Genomic DNA, 17,851 nt, shown 5'->3' with positions numbered 1-17,851 from the left:
ATGGGCTGGGGAAAATGGAGATGGAGTTGTTATTGGGGGGTTGGGGGTGAGGGCTGGTTGCTAGGTCAAATAAACAAGGGTGACTCATAGTTGGCTTGGGAGCTGCCACGGGCCAGCCCTCGGCAAAACGGTGAGCTCAGCAGACTGCAGCTTTGGCATCCTCCCGTTCCCCCCCCCCATTGCCCCCTCCCTGGCCTCACTGCCCTCACTTCCTCTACCAAGTCTTGATGCCCATCCTCCAGGGACTGGCACAGGAGTCCTTAACCTGGGGACCAGGGGCTGCTGGGGGGAGGGGGGGGTCATGAACTGGTTTTTAAGAAAAGACGTTACATCTTTATTCTCACTAACCTGTAATGGAAATTTAGTTTTTCCTTCAATTATTTAAAAACACAATTCTGAGGTGGCATCCACAGGCTTCACCAGGCTGAGTGTCCATGGAGTCCAGTGGAGAACTCCCCATGTCTGGTGGGAAGGGCACCCTAGATCTGTCTCAGCTGGAATTAAAAAAAGATCTTGGGGTCCAGGTCTGGCTCTGATCACAGAATTAGAACCGAAACCAGAGACCTTTTCAGACCATGGTGTCCAGCATGAATGAAACTAAAGCCCAAAAAGGAGCAAACCATCCAGGGTGATTGTCAGAATTCAAACTTGCACCTTTAGACTCCAAGACAAAGACACCATTCCCCTTTTCTGGGCCTCTTTCCATCTCTGTAAAATGAGGGTGTTGGAACAGATAATCTCTAAGGTCCCTTTCATGTCTGACTCCTATGAGTCTTATGGACTTTAAAAAAAATGCTTTTAACTCAATGCCTCAGTTTCCTCTTCTGTAAAACATGGATTTTAGTTTGTATATTATCCAAATTGCAAAACAAAGGAGAGAATGAAAGAGTAATTGTAAAGTACAATTCATTTTGTAAAGTACAACCATAGCTGTTAGGTACCAGTATGTCTCATCTGCCCAAAGAATGGGGGCAGAAGCTAAGGGCCTGGGGTTCAAATTGCTCTGTCTGTCTAGGCCTCAGGTTCCCTATCTGTAAAATGAGAGGGTTGGCCCAGTTGGACAAAGCTACTTTGCCATGCTAATCCCAGAGTTTTAAGAATAATCATTATTGGGGCGGCTAGGTGGTGCAGTGGATAAAGCACTGGCCTTGGAGTCAGGAGTACCTGGATTCAAATCTGGTCTCACTCAGACACTGTGTGGCCTTGGGCAAGCCACTTAACCCCATTTGCCTTGCAAAAAATCTAAAAAAAAAAAGAATAATCCTTATATTAATTTATTGCATCGACCAATCCAAGTAATCACATTGATAAATATAATTTATATTGTTATTTATGATTAATTACATCAAATAATATTAATTTCCAATTTAAAAAATCAATTAATAAAATCACTAGAATTGATTTCATTGATGCAATTCATTCCACTAATATAATAAACAAAATACACTTGTATTAATTAGTATATTGTTGGTTTTGGTTTATCTTCTCCCTTCATGAACAGAAACCTGAAGCCAGCGGGGAAGTGATTTATCCAAGGCTGGAAGGCCGGTTGGGAACAGAGTTGGACCTGAACCCAGATCTCTTGCCTCCCAGTCTGCTGGCTCTCATTCCCATGGGCCTTGCTTGGGGCGGGCTCAGGGAATTAAATTCTCAACTGTTGTAGCTGAAGCCTCTAAGTCCTCCGGGAGGAATCTTGGGCTAGGAAAAGCCTCTACTGTCCAAAGATATAAATCTCAATGGGTGGAGTTTGAGGCCTTGCAAGAGGCAGAGAGGCTAAACATAGCAAGGAGATAGTTGTAAAGGCTTAGAAAGCAGCTGAAATACAGTAGGCATTTAATAAGTGCAGGCTCCCTTTCTTCCCCTGGCAGTCGCCATGTATGGGATGATCGCACTACTGATAGGTGATGCCATCCCTCTTTTTCTTTCCCACTCCTACAAAACTGGGGAGCGGGTCAGGGGCTTGTTGATCATCATTTCCCTCTAGGGTTTATGGAATCAGAGGTGCCGGATTCAAATCTCCACTCTGACACTTGACTCCTCTGAGACTCAGAATCCTATGTAAGAATGTGATGACCTCCAAGGTCCCTCCCAGGCTGAGATCTATGAGGATCACTATAGAATAGAGGGGTTAAGAGACCCGAGGATGGGGCAGTTAGGTGTGCTGTGGATAGGGTACCAGCCCTGGAGTCAGGGGAACCTGAGTTCAAATCTGACCTCAGACATTAGTGATGGCCTAGCTGTGTGACCTTGGGCAAGTCACTGAACCTCATTGCCTTAAATTAAAAAAATAGAGAGCCCCAAGGATGAATTACAGCTGAGGAAACCGGGCTCTCACAGAAAAGCAATGACCTGGCCCGGGTCACCAGCTAGCAAGCTTCAAGGATAGGATTCGAATCCAGCTCTTTCTCCTTCCAAGTCCGGGATTCAGAGCTGGGGGCTGCATCTGGGGCTTGGGGTCCTCCTCTGAAAAAGCAGGGCTTGGTCCATGACAGCTGGGCGCTTCACTTCCCCTGGAGGGCTGCGGTTGGCTGGTTTAAGGCGGCTGATCCCCTTCCCCTTCTCTTCTTGCCTGGAAAGAGGAAGCACAACCAGCCTGTCCCCCCTCCCCCAACTTCCCAGCCTTCTGTCAGCAAGATCAGGAGGTACCTTGGAGTCCCTGCTGGGGAGTGGGGGGCCCTGGGGGGCTCTGGCTGACCAGGGAGAGATCATCACAGACCCAGCAGAGCCAGATCAGTGTGAGCAGGCACAGGATACTGGAGCTAGGGGCATCTCCAGGGGGAGGGGGAGGCTGCCTCGTCACCAGCCGGAGGACAGTGAGCAGGTGCAGCAAGGGAAGAGGCCGTTGTGGCCCGGAGGCCAGAGGTGGGCATGGTACTGAAGGCCCTTGCAGCTGGATGTAGCAAAGCAAGATTTCCCCCCTCTCTTCCCCTGAGCCTGGCTACTCTGAGCCCCTGGGAAGGGTTAGGATGATGACCAATCGAAAACATCGATGAAATGCCTATTTCTGTGCCATTCTGCTTGGATTGGACCCCCAGCACCTCCAGATGGGCAATTCCTGGGTCTCTCAGTGGGGGTGGGGGGAACAATTGTTTCAAAGGCCTTATTTTTCACTGAGAGTTGCCCCCTTTGGGAGCTGACATCATCTCAGAAGCGTTGGAAATCTAAACAGCTTACGGTCCCCAGGGACTTCCTGGCCAAGGAAGAATGTGAAGTCTGGCTCGATGTCACAGTTGAACCATGGAGTGGCTCAACAGAGCAGAGTCCTTTGAAATTCAGCCACAGGATTTCAAACTTGGAAGGAGATTGGCTTGACCCAAACCTGAGGAGACCGTCCTTACTGAAACATCCCCTGAAAATGGGAATTCAGCCGAGGCTCGCTGACCAGCGATAGGTAATGCCACCCATGGAGACAGTCTATGTTCCTGTTGGACAGCTGATTGTTAGAACAATTTTCCTGAAGCGAACCCCACCTTCAGTCAGACTTTTGTAATGGTCATTTTAAAAAAAATATTAATACCATAGGTAAAAGTGGATAGTGTTGGATCTGGAAGATGTGAGGCCTCCTGGCCGTGTAGACCCCAAACTCCCCAACACCACAAGGGGTAGAGGTCCTGCTATAAGATGTAGAGAATACCTGGAAAACCCTCCTCAGATGTGTCCCAAGACTCAAAGATCACATACGTCAATCCCTTCTCAAACTGTGAAGTGCTACAGAAAAGTCAGTTATTATCAGTATATTAATATTAGCAGGGTTGGGCCTTGGGTCTCAAATCACCTAGCTCCAAAGTTTTAAGGCACCAAGTCTCAATCTTTGGCAAACCACCCATAATGGGAGACTCTGAGTCAAGCCTCCAGGTCGAGGTTGCCGGTGAATACATACCCTTGACTGGGAAGTCCATCTCCTGCTTGAGTCGGATGCCCCCAAGTGGCCAAAGGCAAGGGTGGAGCCTGGCATCTCTCCTGGAGACTGGGGACAGCAGCCTGTCTCGGCCTTGGCCCCCTGTCCCCAAAGTGTCAACACTAGGGTGCATCTGTCTGTCTGTCTTTCCTCTGAGACTGGTCAGAGACAGGTCAAGCTCCAACTTGGGATCCAACTTTGGGATCCCGGGTTCCCTCTGAATCCTCCAGGCAGAGACTAGAGTACCAGGAAGGGTGGGAGAAAGACTGTGGCCATGGGAGCAGAGGGCCCCACAGGCCAGAGGGCAAGTGATGCTGCCTCTTTCCCCCACAGGGACACCAAGGGAGGTAGCTGGGCAGGACCTCGCCTTAGAGACACCACTCCACCCATGAGCACAGCCACCCCAAGGCTCCTGGGGGCTACATGGGAGTTTAGCTCCCCCTGTAACTGGGGTTTCCCCCCCTTGGGGTCTTGGAGTCTTCAAGGGGAAGGTGGGAGCCTTCCCAAGGTCCTGAGACCAGAGACCCCACATGATACGATCCAAAAAGATGCCCTGCCTTGGTAAGACCATCTGGGCTGGAGCAAGGTCCCGCAATAAGGGAAAAGAAAATCAATGCTGTCATCTTCCTCTTGGTTGCACGAATCCTGTGTGCATCCTCAGAGGCAGGTGGCTGGGATCTTTGTGGGGCCCAGGGAAGACTCAAGACAGAAGTGACTGAGGATGGACGAGTTCTTACAGCTTTATTATGTCATCCAAGTATAGATAGAAGATCTCTTATGTACAATAATGGTTCTCTCAAATATTTATATCAAGGCAATCTTTCACAGGAATTCTTTTTCCCAAACCCAACTCAAGTGAAATTAAGTGCTAAATCAAAGTCACCCCTTCAGCTGAAAGCTGTTTTGGGGTTCTATTATGTGTTTCCATCTTGGGAACAGACAAAGTAATGCAGGTCACACAATTCACAACATCCAGCCAGGTCAAGGCCTTGGGCGGGGTGGGGTGGGGTACAGAAATAAGGCCAAAGAGAAGACAAGTTGTGCGCTTCAGGGAGATTGATGAGAGCTTCCAGGAGAAGAGGACATTGTGCGTGATTACCACATAGCTCTTTTATTGGGGTACAAGAGCTTCCTAACCTCTAAGGGGAGCCCCAGTGTCCTGGCTGGCCTGCAGGCACAGCAGGGACGGGGAAGGGGAAGGGCTTGGTCACTTCTTGTCCTCCTTGTCCTCCTTGTCAGGGGCGGTCTGCTTCAGTTTGTAGTCTGCCAAGGCAGCCTTGATTGCGTCTTCAGCAAGCACTGGGAAAGGAAGGGAGGACAGAGGGAGGGAGGGGTGGAAGAAAGAAAAGGGAGATGAAGGCAGACATTTTGAAACCATCAGAACCCTGGGCAAATCTGTCTTAAGACCAATGGCATCACCAGCAGAGGTGCCAGCAGCTGTATGACCATCAAGTTGGCCCCCTCTGAGTTAGAGGTGGGTCTTTTTTGACTGTGTAATTTCAAAAGCCTGGACCAGTTTTGCCAACTCCCCCTTAGGCCTCTGGCCCAGCTCTGAGACCTCCACTCACTGCTTTGACATTCATCCAATGAACATTTCTGAAGACCGCCTGGGGAATGAACCTCTGCGTAGATTCCAGCAAAGCCTCAAGCCAAGCTTCTCATCCTGTCCAGGGGTGGGCAGAAGGAAAAGCTGGACACTGCAGGAGGGAGCAGCCAGTTAGGGACAGTCAGAACCAGCTAGGAGTCCAGACCCAAAAAGAGCTTGTTAATGGTCGCCTTGAATGGAGACCAGCACTTGAATATCCTAGGGACTGATCTGTCCTTGGTTGTCCACCGGTCATTATTTTTACTGTTTCCCATTTATTCTGAAAGGGGTCCCTGCAAGTGAAGATCTAGGGGTTTTCGGGATTTGCCCCATGGGCCTTGGCAGCCCCAACACAATCTCCGGTCACCCTGAGAGACAGGTCCAGATGCTGGGGCTCAGGTCTGGCCTCAGTTCCTAGTCTCCATAAGTCAGAGGACATTTAGAAGGAGAGTCACATGGGAATGTTTAGGCTGCAGGATGGAAAGAACTGGATGTTGAATTAGAAGACCTGGTTTGACCCCTCACTCTGCTTTCTACTTCACTTGAGGACCTCAGAGGCTAAACTTGGGGCCACTAAGGGCCCTCACAGGGGGAAGATGCTAGGACATCAGAGGAACAGGGACCAGACTTGGGAGACTCGCACATCTGACTTCTGTCAGGAGACTTCAGAGCCCCCATGTCTTCTCCCCAAGGTCCTCGTCACACTTCTCACCCAGACCACCACAAATCCCCCTGGGCAGTCTCTGCCTGTCCTTCACCCAGCTGCCAAAGCCATCTCTCTGAGGAGCGGATGCCGCCTCCATCCACTCCATGGCTCCCTCCTGCTTCCAGGATCAAATACAAACTCTGTTTAGCTTCAAGAGCCTTGGCGAGCCCATTACCCTTGGGTGTGATGTGGTCACACTGGCCCCCTCTGCCCCTCACACACATCACTGCACCCTGTCTTCTCCCTCCTTAAGGTTTTTGCCCAAGCCATCCCCTGCTTGGAATGCTCTCCCTCCAAGTGCCTCCCTTTCTACAAGAGGCAGCTCAACCACCACCAGCCTTTCTGAATGCCTATCTCTGGGCACTGCTCCCCCCTCCCCCAAGGGGCCTGTCTAGATGGATCTCTGTCCTTGTCTCTTGATGTCCTAGGGCCTGGCTCTTGGCACTCCTATCATTCCTGCCCAGCCCTCCTCCAGGCCAGGAGAACCTTAACTGGTCACAACTGACCTGAGTCTACTTCTCTGTCCCTTCAGCCTCACCCCTTCACCCACAGGCTCTTCCAACCCCAGAGGGGAAAGGGGAATCTTCGACTCTGCGTGGTTTGCCCAAGGCCACACAGCTAGGCAATTACTAAGTGTCTGAGACTGGATTTGAACCCAGGTACTCCTGACTCCAGGGCCGGTGATTTATCCACTGTGCCACCTAGCCCCCCCCCCCCCCCCCCGCATTCTTCTGGCTAAGGCTCCTCCAACAGTCTGAAGCCCTGACCATCCAGTGGAGACTAACAGAGATCCAGAGATCTCCAATGTCCACTGGAGCGGACCCAATGCTGCCTCCACCTAGAACTGGAAGCAAGGGCCCAGCCAAGGGACCCATCTGGAAGGGCTCCAACAGAGGTGACTGGAGAGAGCTCCCGCTCCCATCTGAGCAGGAGGAAGGGGCTCAATCTTTGTGACAGTGTGAGAGGTGTCCTGGGTTGGGTGCTGGAAAGGTCTCTGCTCAGTTCAGAACAATGTTTGTCCTTCATTTCAAAAAAGACCATTACCATGAGGGACATTGTCATGACAAGCACGTGAATTGGATCGGGGTGGGGGGTGGCTGTGCTCAGTCCCTAGCCTCACTTTCTCCCCCCCACAGCCATCTGAGTCCAGTGGCCAGACGTGAGTCAGGACGATCGAGAATGTCATGGATGGGAGGCAATGGGGTTAAGTGACTTGCCCAAGGTCACACAGCTAGTAAATGTCTGAGGCTGAATTTGAACTCAAGTCCTCTTGACTCCAGGGCCAGCACTCTACCCACCCTGCCACCGAGCTGACCCCAGGCTAGAATACAAGCACAGACTAAGGGAGATCCCAAAGATCACGGTCCATTTTGGTCCAGTGGAGAAGTTAATGGAAAGAATGGTGAAGGAAGGGATGCAGCCCTTGGGTGAGCAGCTCCTTCTGCTCAAGGCCTAGACATTCCCTTTCCTTACTAAAGCAGAAATTAGGGTCTGAGGGAACAGCATAGGTCTTGCTCCTTTGTAAGGTGAGGGGGAGGAAGGAAAGGAGGGAACTGGAAAGTCCCATCAAATCCTTCTTAAACAAGCGCCTCTGGCAGGAACCATACATGGAGGCCTCCATCCTCAAGGGCATCCAGGCAACAAGTGATGAGAAACAGGACACCCGGTACAGAAGCTGACCTGTAAATCTTGTTTCAAAAAACAATCCCTAAGGCTGAAGGAACACAGCCCTGGAAGGCCACAATCTCCCTGGCTGTGGCTGCTGGGGACCGCTGCCACTTGTGTGTCCCTGGCCTGGCCCCTGTGGCTCTCAGCCTCTGTGACTTACTCTCCCAACAAAGGCCTTTCTGCCCTCTCCCCTCTGGCCGTGTCATCATATGTCACACAAGACCCAAGGCCAGCGGCATTTCTGCCAGGCCGTGACTTACTGGAGCAGTGCAGCTTAACCGGAGGGAGGCACAACTCCTTGGCAATATCAGTATTTTTGATGGTTAAAGCCTCTTCCACCTAAGAGTTGCAAATGAAAAGACACGAGCGTCAGAACGGGCAAGGGACTCAGCCTGGTGCAGGCTGCAGGAGAAATGGGAACAAAGGACAACACACTTCTACACAGGACTCATTTTTTTTTTATGGATACAATTTGTTTTCAAATCAACTTCCTTTCCACCCTCCCCCTTGGCCCCACTGTTCTCAAAAGTGTGGAAATTTTCACTCAGTCCCTGAAAAAACAAGCACCCAACCAGGATAGTCCTGAAGGCCTCTGAAGGACTGGGTGCACTTTATAAATGCTAAATGTTCCTAAAATATATCCCTTGAATACACTCTGTTGGCTCATTTTTGCTCAGCAATTCCAAGAACAGGGGAAGGAAAGAAGGTGAATAAGGCTTGAGAGCCTGTGGGAATGTCTTACAGATCTCTTTCAATTTAGCATTTTATAAAGAGCCACAGAAATGAGAAATGGCAGCAGAGATTTGTGGCTGTTGTTCAGTTGTGGTCCAACCATCATAACCCTACATGGGGTCTTCTGGGCAGACATAATGGAGGATTTGCTATTTCCTTCTTCCACTCCTTTTGCAGATGAGGAAACAGAGGCAGATGGAATGAAGTGACTTGCCCTGGGTCATACAGTTATTAAGTGTCTGAGGCTGGATTTGAACTCAGGAAGAAGAGTCTTGCTGACACCAGGCCCGGCACTCTCTGCACTGTAGGCTAATCCAATTTAAATTTTACATAAGGGAAACTGAGGAAGCAGGATCTAGCCCAGGCTCTACCCCCCCTCAACCACACTGGGGGCTCTCCCATGCACACATGTACACACACAAGGTTAGGAAAACCCAGGCTAGGAATCAGCACCAGATCTCCACCCTCATCTTTAGTAAAGTGCAGGGTCTCCAGTCATCACTCCACGACACACTCAGGTCAGTGAGAAGAGTCAGGGGTCCCCAGGCTGTGTCAGCCTCTGGAGGCAGGCCCACCTCAGCTCAGCCAGGACAGCTCTGATTCTGCCTGAGATGAGGGGAGGCTGTGTCTGTGGGGGGCTCCTGCTGGGCCTGCCTCCAGACTGCTGCTGGGACAGCAAGTATGTGAAACAACAAAAACGTGAAAGGTCTAGTGGAATGGTGACCCCCCCCCAAAGAAAAGCAAATGATGAGCGGAGACTGAAGAAGGGAGGGAGCACTCCCGTGGGAGCCTGTTAAGATAAGAGTCTTACCGTCTTTCCTTTAATCCACTCTGTGGCCAGGGAGCTCGAAGCAATGGCAGAGCCGCAGCCAAATGTCTTAAATCGGGCATCCACAATCTTCCCTTTTTCATCAACTTGGATCTAGGAAAGTCAAACCAGTTTGGGCTCCATCCCCCTGTCTCCAGGTCTGTGTCCTAGGGTGACCGGGGTTCCCAGGGCCTGTCTGAGCTCATCTGGCTACTCTTCCAATTTAGACATTTAGGACAGACTCAAGGGTGAGCAGTCATCGGTCAACACCCAGGCCTACCTGCGAGGGCTCCTTCCCATGTCCATTGTTGTCCTCTCTCTAACCTGCACCCCTCCCCAGGACAGTCCCCTGAACTCTGGGGGACTAGAACACTCAGTGGTGACTTCAATTTCGGGTTCCTATGGCTTTTTCCTGTGTCCTAAGGTTCTTCAAAGGTTCTCTGTCAACTTGCTTCTGCACTCTGAGATAAAAGTGAAAATCTCTGGCAGGCAGACAAGTAGCCTCCCTCCCCAGCACTCAAAAACAACCGAGTAGTGACACAGGTTCCCAAGGCCACTCCTCCCCTGACTTCTCAGCATCCTGGGATGAGGTCACCAGGGGGTGTCACAACACTGTCACAACATCCTCACTCAAGACGGCTACATCAGATTTAATTTACTCACACAAAAATATTTATCACCAATTATGTTTAATACACCTAGAATTAGGAGCCATTTTTGTTCAACATTCCCCTTTCCCCAATTAGGGTCACATCTTACTCTCTGCTAATTAACTTACAGAATACATGAATTTAATGAAAACAGAATCTTAGCTAATGAGAGGAAGAATAAGGTCAACTCACTGTGACTTTTCTGAAAGGATAAACCCACTCTTACCTGTAATTTCATAACATCTCCACAAGCTGGTGCCCCCACCAATCCAGTGCCAACATTTTTGGATTTCTTGTCAAGGGAACCTACATTTCTTGGATTCTCGTAATGGTCAACTACCTAAAATGAGAGATTGTAAAATAAAACAAACTATTTCATCAAGACCAAAGAGTATAAAACTGTACATACTCTTTCATCCAGTAATACTACTAATAGTGTCCCAGAGATCACAAAAAAAAAGGGGAAAAGACCTACATGTACAAAAATATTTATAGCAGCTCTTTTTGTGGTGGCAAAGACTTGGAAATTGAGAGGATGCTCATCAATTGGGAAATGGCTGAGGAATATCAATGTGATGACATACTATTGTTCTATAAGAGATCATGAGCAGCTGAACTTCAGAAAAGCCAGAAAGGACTGGCATGAGCTGAAGCTGAGCCAAGGAAGCAGAACACTGTAGACATCACCACAACATTGTGAAATGATCAGCTGTGGTGGACGCAGCTCCTCTCAGCAGTACATTGATCAAAGACAATTCCAAAGGACTTGTGATGGAAAACATCATCCAGATCCAGAGAAAGAACTAGTTTTCAATTTTTAAAATTTGTTTTATGTCTTTTCCTCCTCATGGGTTTTCCCCCTTTTTTTCTGCTTCTTCTTTCACATCATGATTTTAACACAGTTACACATGTATAACCTCTATTACTCTGTGGGGGAGGGAAGAGGGGGAGAAAGGAAGGGAGAGAGGGGGAAAAATGTGAAACTCAAAACTTTACCAAAAAAAGTGATTGTTGAAAAGTTGGAAAAATAAATAAAAAATTTAACGTTAGTTACTGGCTTACTTGGGCCACAAAGATCCTTGGGATTCTCATCACCTTCTGACACCTTCACAACCCAAGGACAACTCCACTGCTCGCAATTTTATCTGATTCACTGGTCACCATAGGGATAAGAGACTGGAAACTCTATTTCATCGGTCTAGGGTATTCCTACATGAGAACCTCCCCCTACCAGGGTAAGTTGCTTCCTCCTCTGCAGTTCTTAAGAGACTTGGTTAGGGCAGTGGAATCAAACTCAAATAGAAATGGGCCCATAAATGTTATATTATCTGTTTTAATGTATTTTTAAACAGGGCCCTGTGGATGCTATGATCACATCTGATGCCCCTGGCCTAAGATGCTGAGAGGTTAGGTGCCCTGTCCCCAAGATTTCCAGGCTGTTTGTCTCTAATGGCACAAGAAGAAGGGGGAACAGGCTGGCACACTGAGCAGATATCTCTAGTGAAGAGTTTAAGGACATGAATCACAGGGGATCAGGAGGTATGGGGAATACCACACTGATGGTAATCATGGGTCCCCAATATAGAAAGAGGGTTTGAGGCTGAGGCCATTCCCAATCTACCTTGGAGGGCCACAAAAGAGGAGGCTTGTGGGACATTCAGGGACTCCTCAAGGAGGTGCTAGTTCTATACCAACACTGGCTCCAACTAAAAACACCCCAAACGAATATGCAGCCTCATATTTGGGACCAGCCCCACTGTCTACTGAGGCTTTGCTCACACAGTTGTGCCTGTGAGGTGGGCCCTAGTGAGGACAGGAATCTCCAGGTCATGAGGCACATGGGGAAAATCATCTGTTTCTCAGTTGTCTGTCACAACTCATTTTAGAGCAAACCCACTGTCTGGTCAGGTGAGTCTTCATGTCCCCAAGACACTTGGAAGGACTTCCAGCTATTCCCCAAAGGCAAACCCACCACTGGAACACAGAGCTTTTCCATCACAGGGCTAGCTGGAAGGCATCTGTCCATAGGTCCATCTGTCTGGTCCTGATGGCTCTTTCCAAAAAAGAAGATCCTGGTAAGCAGGTGCACTGTGAGATCAAAGAACTGGCTCTCTTATCTCTGGCTCAGCCTACACAGGTACTTACATGGTTAAGACTCCCTCCCATTCCCTGGGTCACAGGTGAGGCTGCTTATTATATAGAGGCTGTACTCTGGTTGCTGGATCAGCTCCAGGATAGGGAAAAAAATCATCTTTGGAGTGGGCTCAGGAAAAATATGAAAACCCAGGCATAGACAGCCCTTCTTAATGCTGAGGTTGCTTTACCATCTTCCAGCAAAGGCTCCAAAGGCCCGCTAAGCTTCAGGCCTCGTTTGGAATTGGTCAGCATGGCCAGGGAGTGGTCGTCCAGTGGGTCAGAAGCAGAACCGGTCACGATATATCCAACATAGCCAAGATATGGTCACCCGGTGGGTCAGACGTGGAATCTGTCACAATGCATCCATCAAGGCAGGGGCCTGCCCCCAATATCTGACACTCTGGTTTCTCAGGCATAGTTTGTCTCCTTGAGAAAAAAACAGAACCTGAAGGCAGGGCCTGAAGCGGACCTTGCAGCTTTCCTGACAATCTCCTGTGAAAGAGCCAGCACAAGGATTACGTGATTTCACTGAGGATGACACGGCTCATCCTGCCTGCTCCGGGGCTGGTCTGTGGGTACTGGGGGGCTGGGATGACCCCATTCTGCTGGTTTCTGGGCTGAACGTCTCCCCAACCCCCCAGCTCCAACACAGCAGAGATGGACGGACGTACAACAGAAGGCTGAGGTGGGGGGGTGAGGAGATCCAGGCTGACAGCCAGGCCCCTTCCCCATCTCACTGCTGGACATCCTGGAGACCGCAGATGGATTCAGAAGAGTTTTAAGGCCAAACTGACCGTAGGGAGCCGGTCCTGACCCGTCTGGGGCAGGAGGGAACCGGGGGGTGGGGGGGTGGGCTCCGCATCCTTCCTGCCGGGCAAGCCTGGCTCAGATGGTGGCTCTGAGACTGGAGCCGGGTCTGGGGGTCTCGGGGTCCTCCACTCGCTTCCACCCCAAGTCGATTCCAAGACCTCAGGTTCCTGGTCCGTAAATGGGGCTGCCAGCCTGGTCCTGCTGACCTCACAGCTTATCTTGCTCCGGGTGCCTCCGGGTGCCTCCGGGTGCCCAGGCCCTCGGCGCGCTGCCAGGCCCGCGGGCGGCCAACGTCTCCTGAGCACCGTGTCCGGCGGGGCCGGGGCTGGCGGGGCGGCGGCGCCCCCTCCCCGAGGGCAGGCGAAGGTCCGCGCGGAGGAGCCACTTCTGGCCCTCGCCAGCCGGCCCGAGGCCCCCCGAACAAGGCCGCCGTCTCCGGGACCCCTAGTCCCACTCTGTTTTGGTGTCGCAAAGTTAGGCCCGGATCGGGCACGTGAGGTCGGAGCGGACCACGGACCCGCCCGGGGGGAGGGGGGACGTAAAACTCAAAATAAAGAAAATCTTTCCTTAAAAAAAGGGGGAGGAGGAGGAGGTCCGCAGCCTGCGCCCGGCCGTGGGCGCTGCCACGAGGGAGAAGGTTAAGAAAACAGCTAAAATGCGGGGGGAAAGTCACGGCGGGGCGCGCGGGGCACCCCTCCCTCGGGAGGCTCAGTGAGCACGCGCAAGCCGCGGGCCGGGCGCGCAGGCGCAGGGCGCACGCAGGGGGAGGGGCGCCGCGGCCTAACGGCGTCACCGGGGTCGGCCCCCGCCCCCCGCCCGGGCGCTCCGCCGCCCCCTACCTTCTTGTGGTACAGCCGGGCCGGAGCCGACAGCTCCCGGAGGGGCGGCCGCCGAGTGCCCAGGCACAAGGCCGAGGCCGCCCGCCGCAGGCCCGCCAGCCCGGCCCCGGCCGCCGCCGCTGCCATGTTGCGTCGGAAGGCGGAGCCGCGGAGGGATCGGGGTCGGAGGGGCTGGGGGAGGAGCTTAGCGCGAGGGGCGGGGCCTGGGGCGGGGACACGGAGGGGGCGGGGCCCGGCCGGCTCCGGAGCGGAAGGGGAGGAGCCCACGGAGGCCCCGCCCCGAGCCCTCCTCACGTGACGGTGGCCTCCTCAGCGCCCCCCGCAGAGAGAGCCACCCACAGCAGTTCTTATCCTGACAACCTTCGGGCCACATCTAGAAATTGGTTTTGTCTGTGCGCCCTCGCGGCTGCGGGCACCCCTCACCAGCCGCACCCCATTCTACTCCCTCCTCCTGTCCCTGGTGAGAGAGATGCTCACCAACACACCCAGCAGTTGCTCTGACCTGGGTCTTCCAAAACGCAGGTTTCCCCCAATCTTTGCCCCCCCCCCCATGGTCTGTAGGGCCCTCAATCCTTAACCTGGCATCCCAGGCCTCCATGAGCAGCCCCCGGCTATATTCCAAACGCCTCCCTGTCATGAGCTTCTTGCTCAGCTTCATATGAGCCGTTCCCCGCCTCCAGAATGTTCTTGGTGCCTCATAGAAAGCTTCAAGGCTCAGCGGGTGACATCACCTCTTCAGCCTCCCCGGGGTTGCTCAGGTGTTCATTTTTTCTCTTTCCTCAAATTCCCTTGTACTGTTTTATCTGCGCAGGTCAGGAGCGGTTGTGCGTTTTAGGCTGGCACAGGGAGACTTGAATGTAGTGGTTTTTTGTTTGTTTTTTACAAGGCAGTGGGGTTAAGTGACTTGCTCAAGGTCACCCATCTGGTTCATTATTAAGTGGCTGAGGCCAAATTTGAACTCAGGTCCTCCTGATTCCAAGGCTGGTGCTCTGTCCACTGCGCCACCTAACTGCCCCCATAATTGTTAATATACATGTCTGTTGAATAAACCCTTTTGGAGAAAATGACCTGTGACCTCTGTAACCCTCAGTGGTAAGCAATAGAATGTCAGGGAAGAGCATTGTTATGTCTGTGGAGCAGACCTTTCCCTTAACAGGTGGTTTAATGGTTTTGGATGGGTCATTAAGATGAGAGTAATAGGGTCACCCTTGTCTTTTACTGAATAACCCAAAGAAGAGGACAATGGGATGAAAGCCAGTCTTACTTTTGGGCCAGTTCTGCAATTCATGCTTTAAGGGATTTGCAGGAACCTTTAGTCCAACCTTTCCAATGTTCATAAACATTCAAGTATCATTGGACTGGGCATTGGGGATAGAGAGTTCCTGCTCTCAAGGAGATTCTATTCCATTTAAACATAAAACATGCACTGTCAAAATCAATAATTTATACAGTCTATGCTATTGACCCAAGTCTAAATTCTCAATCTGTAAGGGTTATAAGTTTAGAATTTCCATCTCTCCTATTGTTCTAACAATCACAAGAAGACGTGATTAGAGCATTGGGAAACCTGGCTAGTTATCTTTCTAAGAGCCACATGGATTCCTGGAATTTCTTAGATATTAGCCACCCATCTTCTCTTAAACAAATAACAATGTGAGGATGCCACATTTGTGAGCAAACGAATGTCTAATCAGATTCACTAACAAGGAAGTTAAATGATTTTCCTTGTCTCCCATATATCAATACTTCCTTCAAATTTTACTTGCAGTTGTTATGACTACCACCAATTTTTAGAGAATAAACTTCATGTCTAGTCTAAATTTTAATTTTAATTCAGATCAAAATAAGTATGGTTCTACAGCAACAAGGAGTAAGTGTATTTTTTTAATTTTACAATTTCTAATTTTTACAATTTAATTTTTAATTTTACAATTTCCCCCATCTCACTTCCTTCCCTCCACCCCAAAGTATGAATCTTTACATAGTTTCCTTGCTATACATTGCTCAAAACTGAATATGTTGAGAGATAAATCATATCCTAAAAAAAAAAATAAGAGATAGCAAAATTAGATAATAAGATAACCTTTTTTAAAAAATTAAAGGTAATAGTCTTTGGTCTTTGTTTAAATTCTACGATTCTTTCCCTGGATACAGGTGGTATTCTCCATCACAGTTACCCCCAAATTGTCCCTGATTGTTGCACTAATGGAATGAGCGAGTCCATCAAGGCTGATCATCACCTCCAGGTTGATGTTAGGGTGTACAATGTTCTTCTGATTCTGCTCATCTCACTCAGCATCAGTTCATGCAAATCCTTCCAGACTTCCCTGAATTCCCATCCCTCCTGGTTTCTAATAGAACAATAGTGTTCCACGACATACATATGCCACAGTTTGTTAAGCCATTCCCCAATTGATGGATATCTACTCGATTTCCAATTCTTTGCCACCACAAACAGGGCTGCTATGAATATTTTTGTACGAGTGATGTTTTTATCCTTTTTCATAATCTCTTCAGGGTATAGACCCAGTAGTGGTATTGCTAGATCAAAGGGTAGGCACATTTTTGTTGCCCTTTGGGCATATACAGATTGCTCTCCAGAAAGGTTGGATGAGTTCACAGCTCTACCAACAATGTATTAGTGTCCCAAATTTCCCACGTCCCTTCCAACATTGATCATTGTCCTTTCTGGTCATCTTGGCCAGTCTGAGAGGTATGAGATGGTACCTCAGAGATGCTTTAATTTGCATTTCTCTAATAATTACTGATTTAGAGTAATTTTTTTTCAAGGCAATGGGGTTAAGTGGCTTGCCCAAGGCCACACAGCTAGGTAATTATTAAGTGTCTGAATCCAGATTTGAACTCAGGCACTCCTGAATCCAGGGCTGGTGCTCTATCCACTGTGCCACCTAGCCACCCCTAGAGCAATTTTTTTCATATGACTATGGATCACTTTGATTTTTCTTATCTGTAAATTGCCTTTGCATATCCTTTGACCATTTGTCAATTGGGGAATGGCTTGGTTTTTTTAAAAAATTTGACTCAACTCTCTGTATATTTTAAAAATGAGACCTTTGTCAGAAATACTAGCTGTAAAAATTATTTCCCAATTTACTACATTTCTTTTGATCTTGGTTACAGTGGTTTTGTCTGTGCAAAAGCCTTTTAATTTAATGTAATCAAAATTATCACTTGTTTTTAATGATGTTCTCCATCTCTTCCTTGGTCATAAACTGCTTCCCTTTCCATAGATCTGACAGGTAAACTGTTCCTTGATCTCTAGTTTGCTTATAACATTGTCTTTTATGTCTAAATCCTGTACACATTTTGATCTTATCTTGGGATAGGGTGTGAGATGTTGGTCTAATCCAAGTTTCTGCCACATTGACTTCTAATTTTCCCAACAGTTTTTATTGAAGAGAGTTTTTATCCCAGAAGCTGGACTCTGGGTTTATTATCCAGCAGATTACTATAATCATTTCCTGCTATTGCACCTAGTCTATTCCACTGATCCACCACTCTGTTTCTTAGCCAATACCAGACAGTTTTGATGACTGATAATTTATAATATAATTTTAGATCAGGTAGGGCTAAGTAACCTTCTTTTGCACTTTTTTTCATTAAATCCCTGGATATTCTTGCCTTTTAAATTTCTCCATATGAATTTACTTGCAATTTTTTTCTAGCTCATTAAAGTAATTTTTTGGAAGTTTGATTGGTAGGGCACTAAATAAGTAGTTTAATTTAGGTAGAATTGTCATTTTCATTATATTAGCTTGGCCTATCCATGAACAGTGGATATTTGCCCAGTTATTTAAATCTGATTTTATTTGTGTAAGAAGTGTTTTGTAGTTGTTTTCATAGTTTCTGAGTCTGCCTTGGCACATAGACACTGAAGTATTTTATATTGTCTGAAGTTACTTTAAATGGGATTTCTCTTTCTAGCTCATGCTGCTATATCTTGCTAGTAATATGTAGAAATACTGAAGATTTATGAGGGTTTATTTTATATGCTGTGA

At 49.0% G+C, this 17,851-nt stretch overlaps 1 protein-coding gene across 1 annotated transcript; it reads right to left on the bottom strand.

Annotated features, from left to right (window-relative positions):
- Positions 1-4,622: 4,622 nt before the first annotated feature.
- Positions 4,623-14,031, bottom strand: ISCU (iron-sulfur cluster assembly enzyme). The gene is made up of 5 exons (XM_074206069.1): positions 13,833-14,031; positions 10,274-10,387; positions 9,401-9,511; positions 8,118-8,196; positions 4,623-5,197 (listed from the first exon to the last, which is right to left on the bottom strand). The coding sequence occupies exons 1-5, from the start codon at positions 13,956-13,958 to the stop codon at positions 5,106-5,108; spliced, it is 522 nt and encodes a 173-aa protein (XP_074062170.1). The 5' UTR covers positions 13,959-14,031; the 3' UTR covers positions 4,623-5,105.
- Between the last annotated feature and the right edge of the window lie 3,820 nt (positions 14,032-17,851).

Source organism: Macrotis lagotis, chromosome X (assembly GCF_037893015.1).
Source record: "Macrotis lagotis isolate mMagLag1 chromosome X, bilby.v1.9.chrom.fasta, whole genome shotgun sequence".
NCBI lineage: Eukaryota > Metazoa > Chordata > Mammalia > Peramelemorphia > Peramelidae > Macrotis > Macrotis lagotis.
The sequence above is the reverse complement of the archived record's forward strand: the minus strand, read 5'-3'. Positions and strand labels throughout refer to the sequence as shown.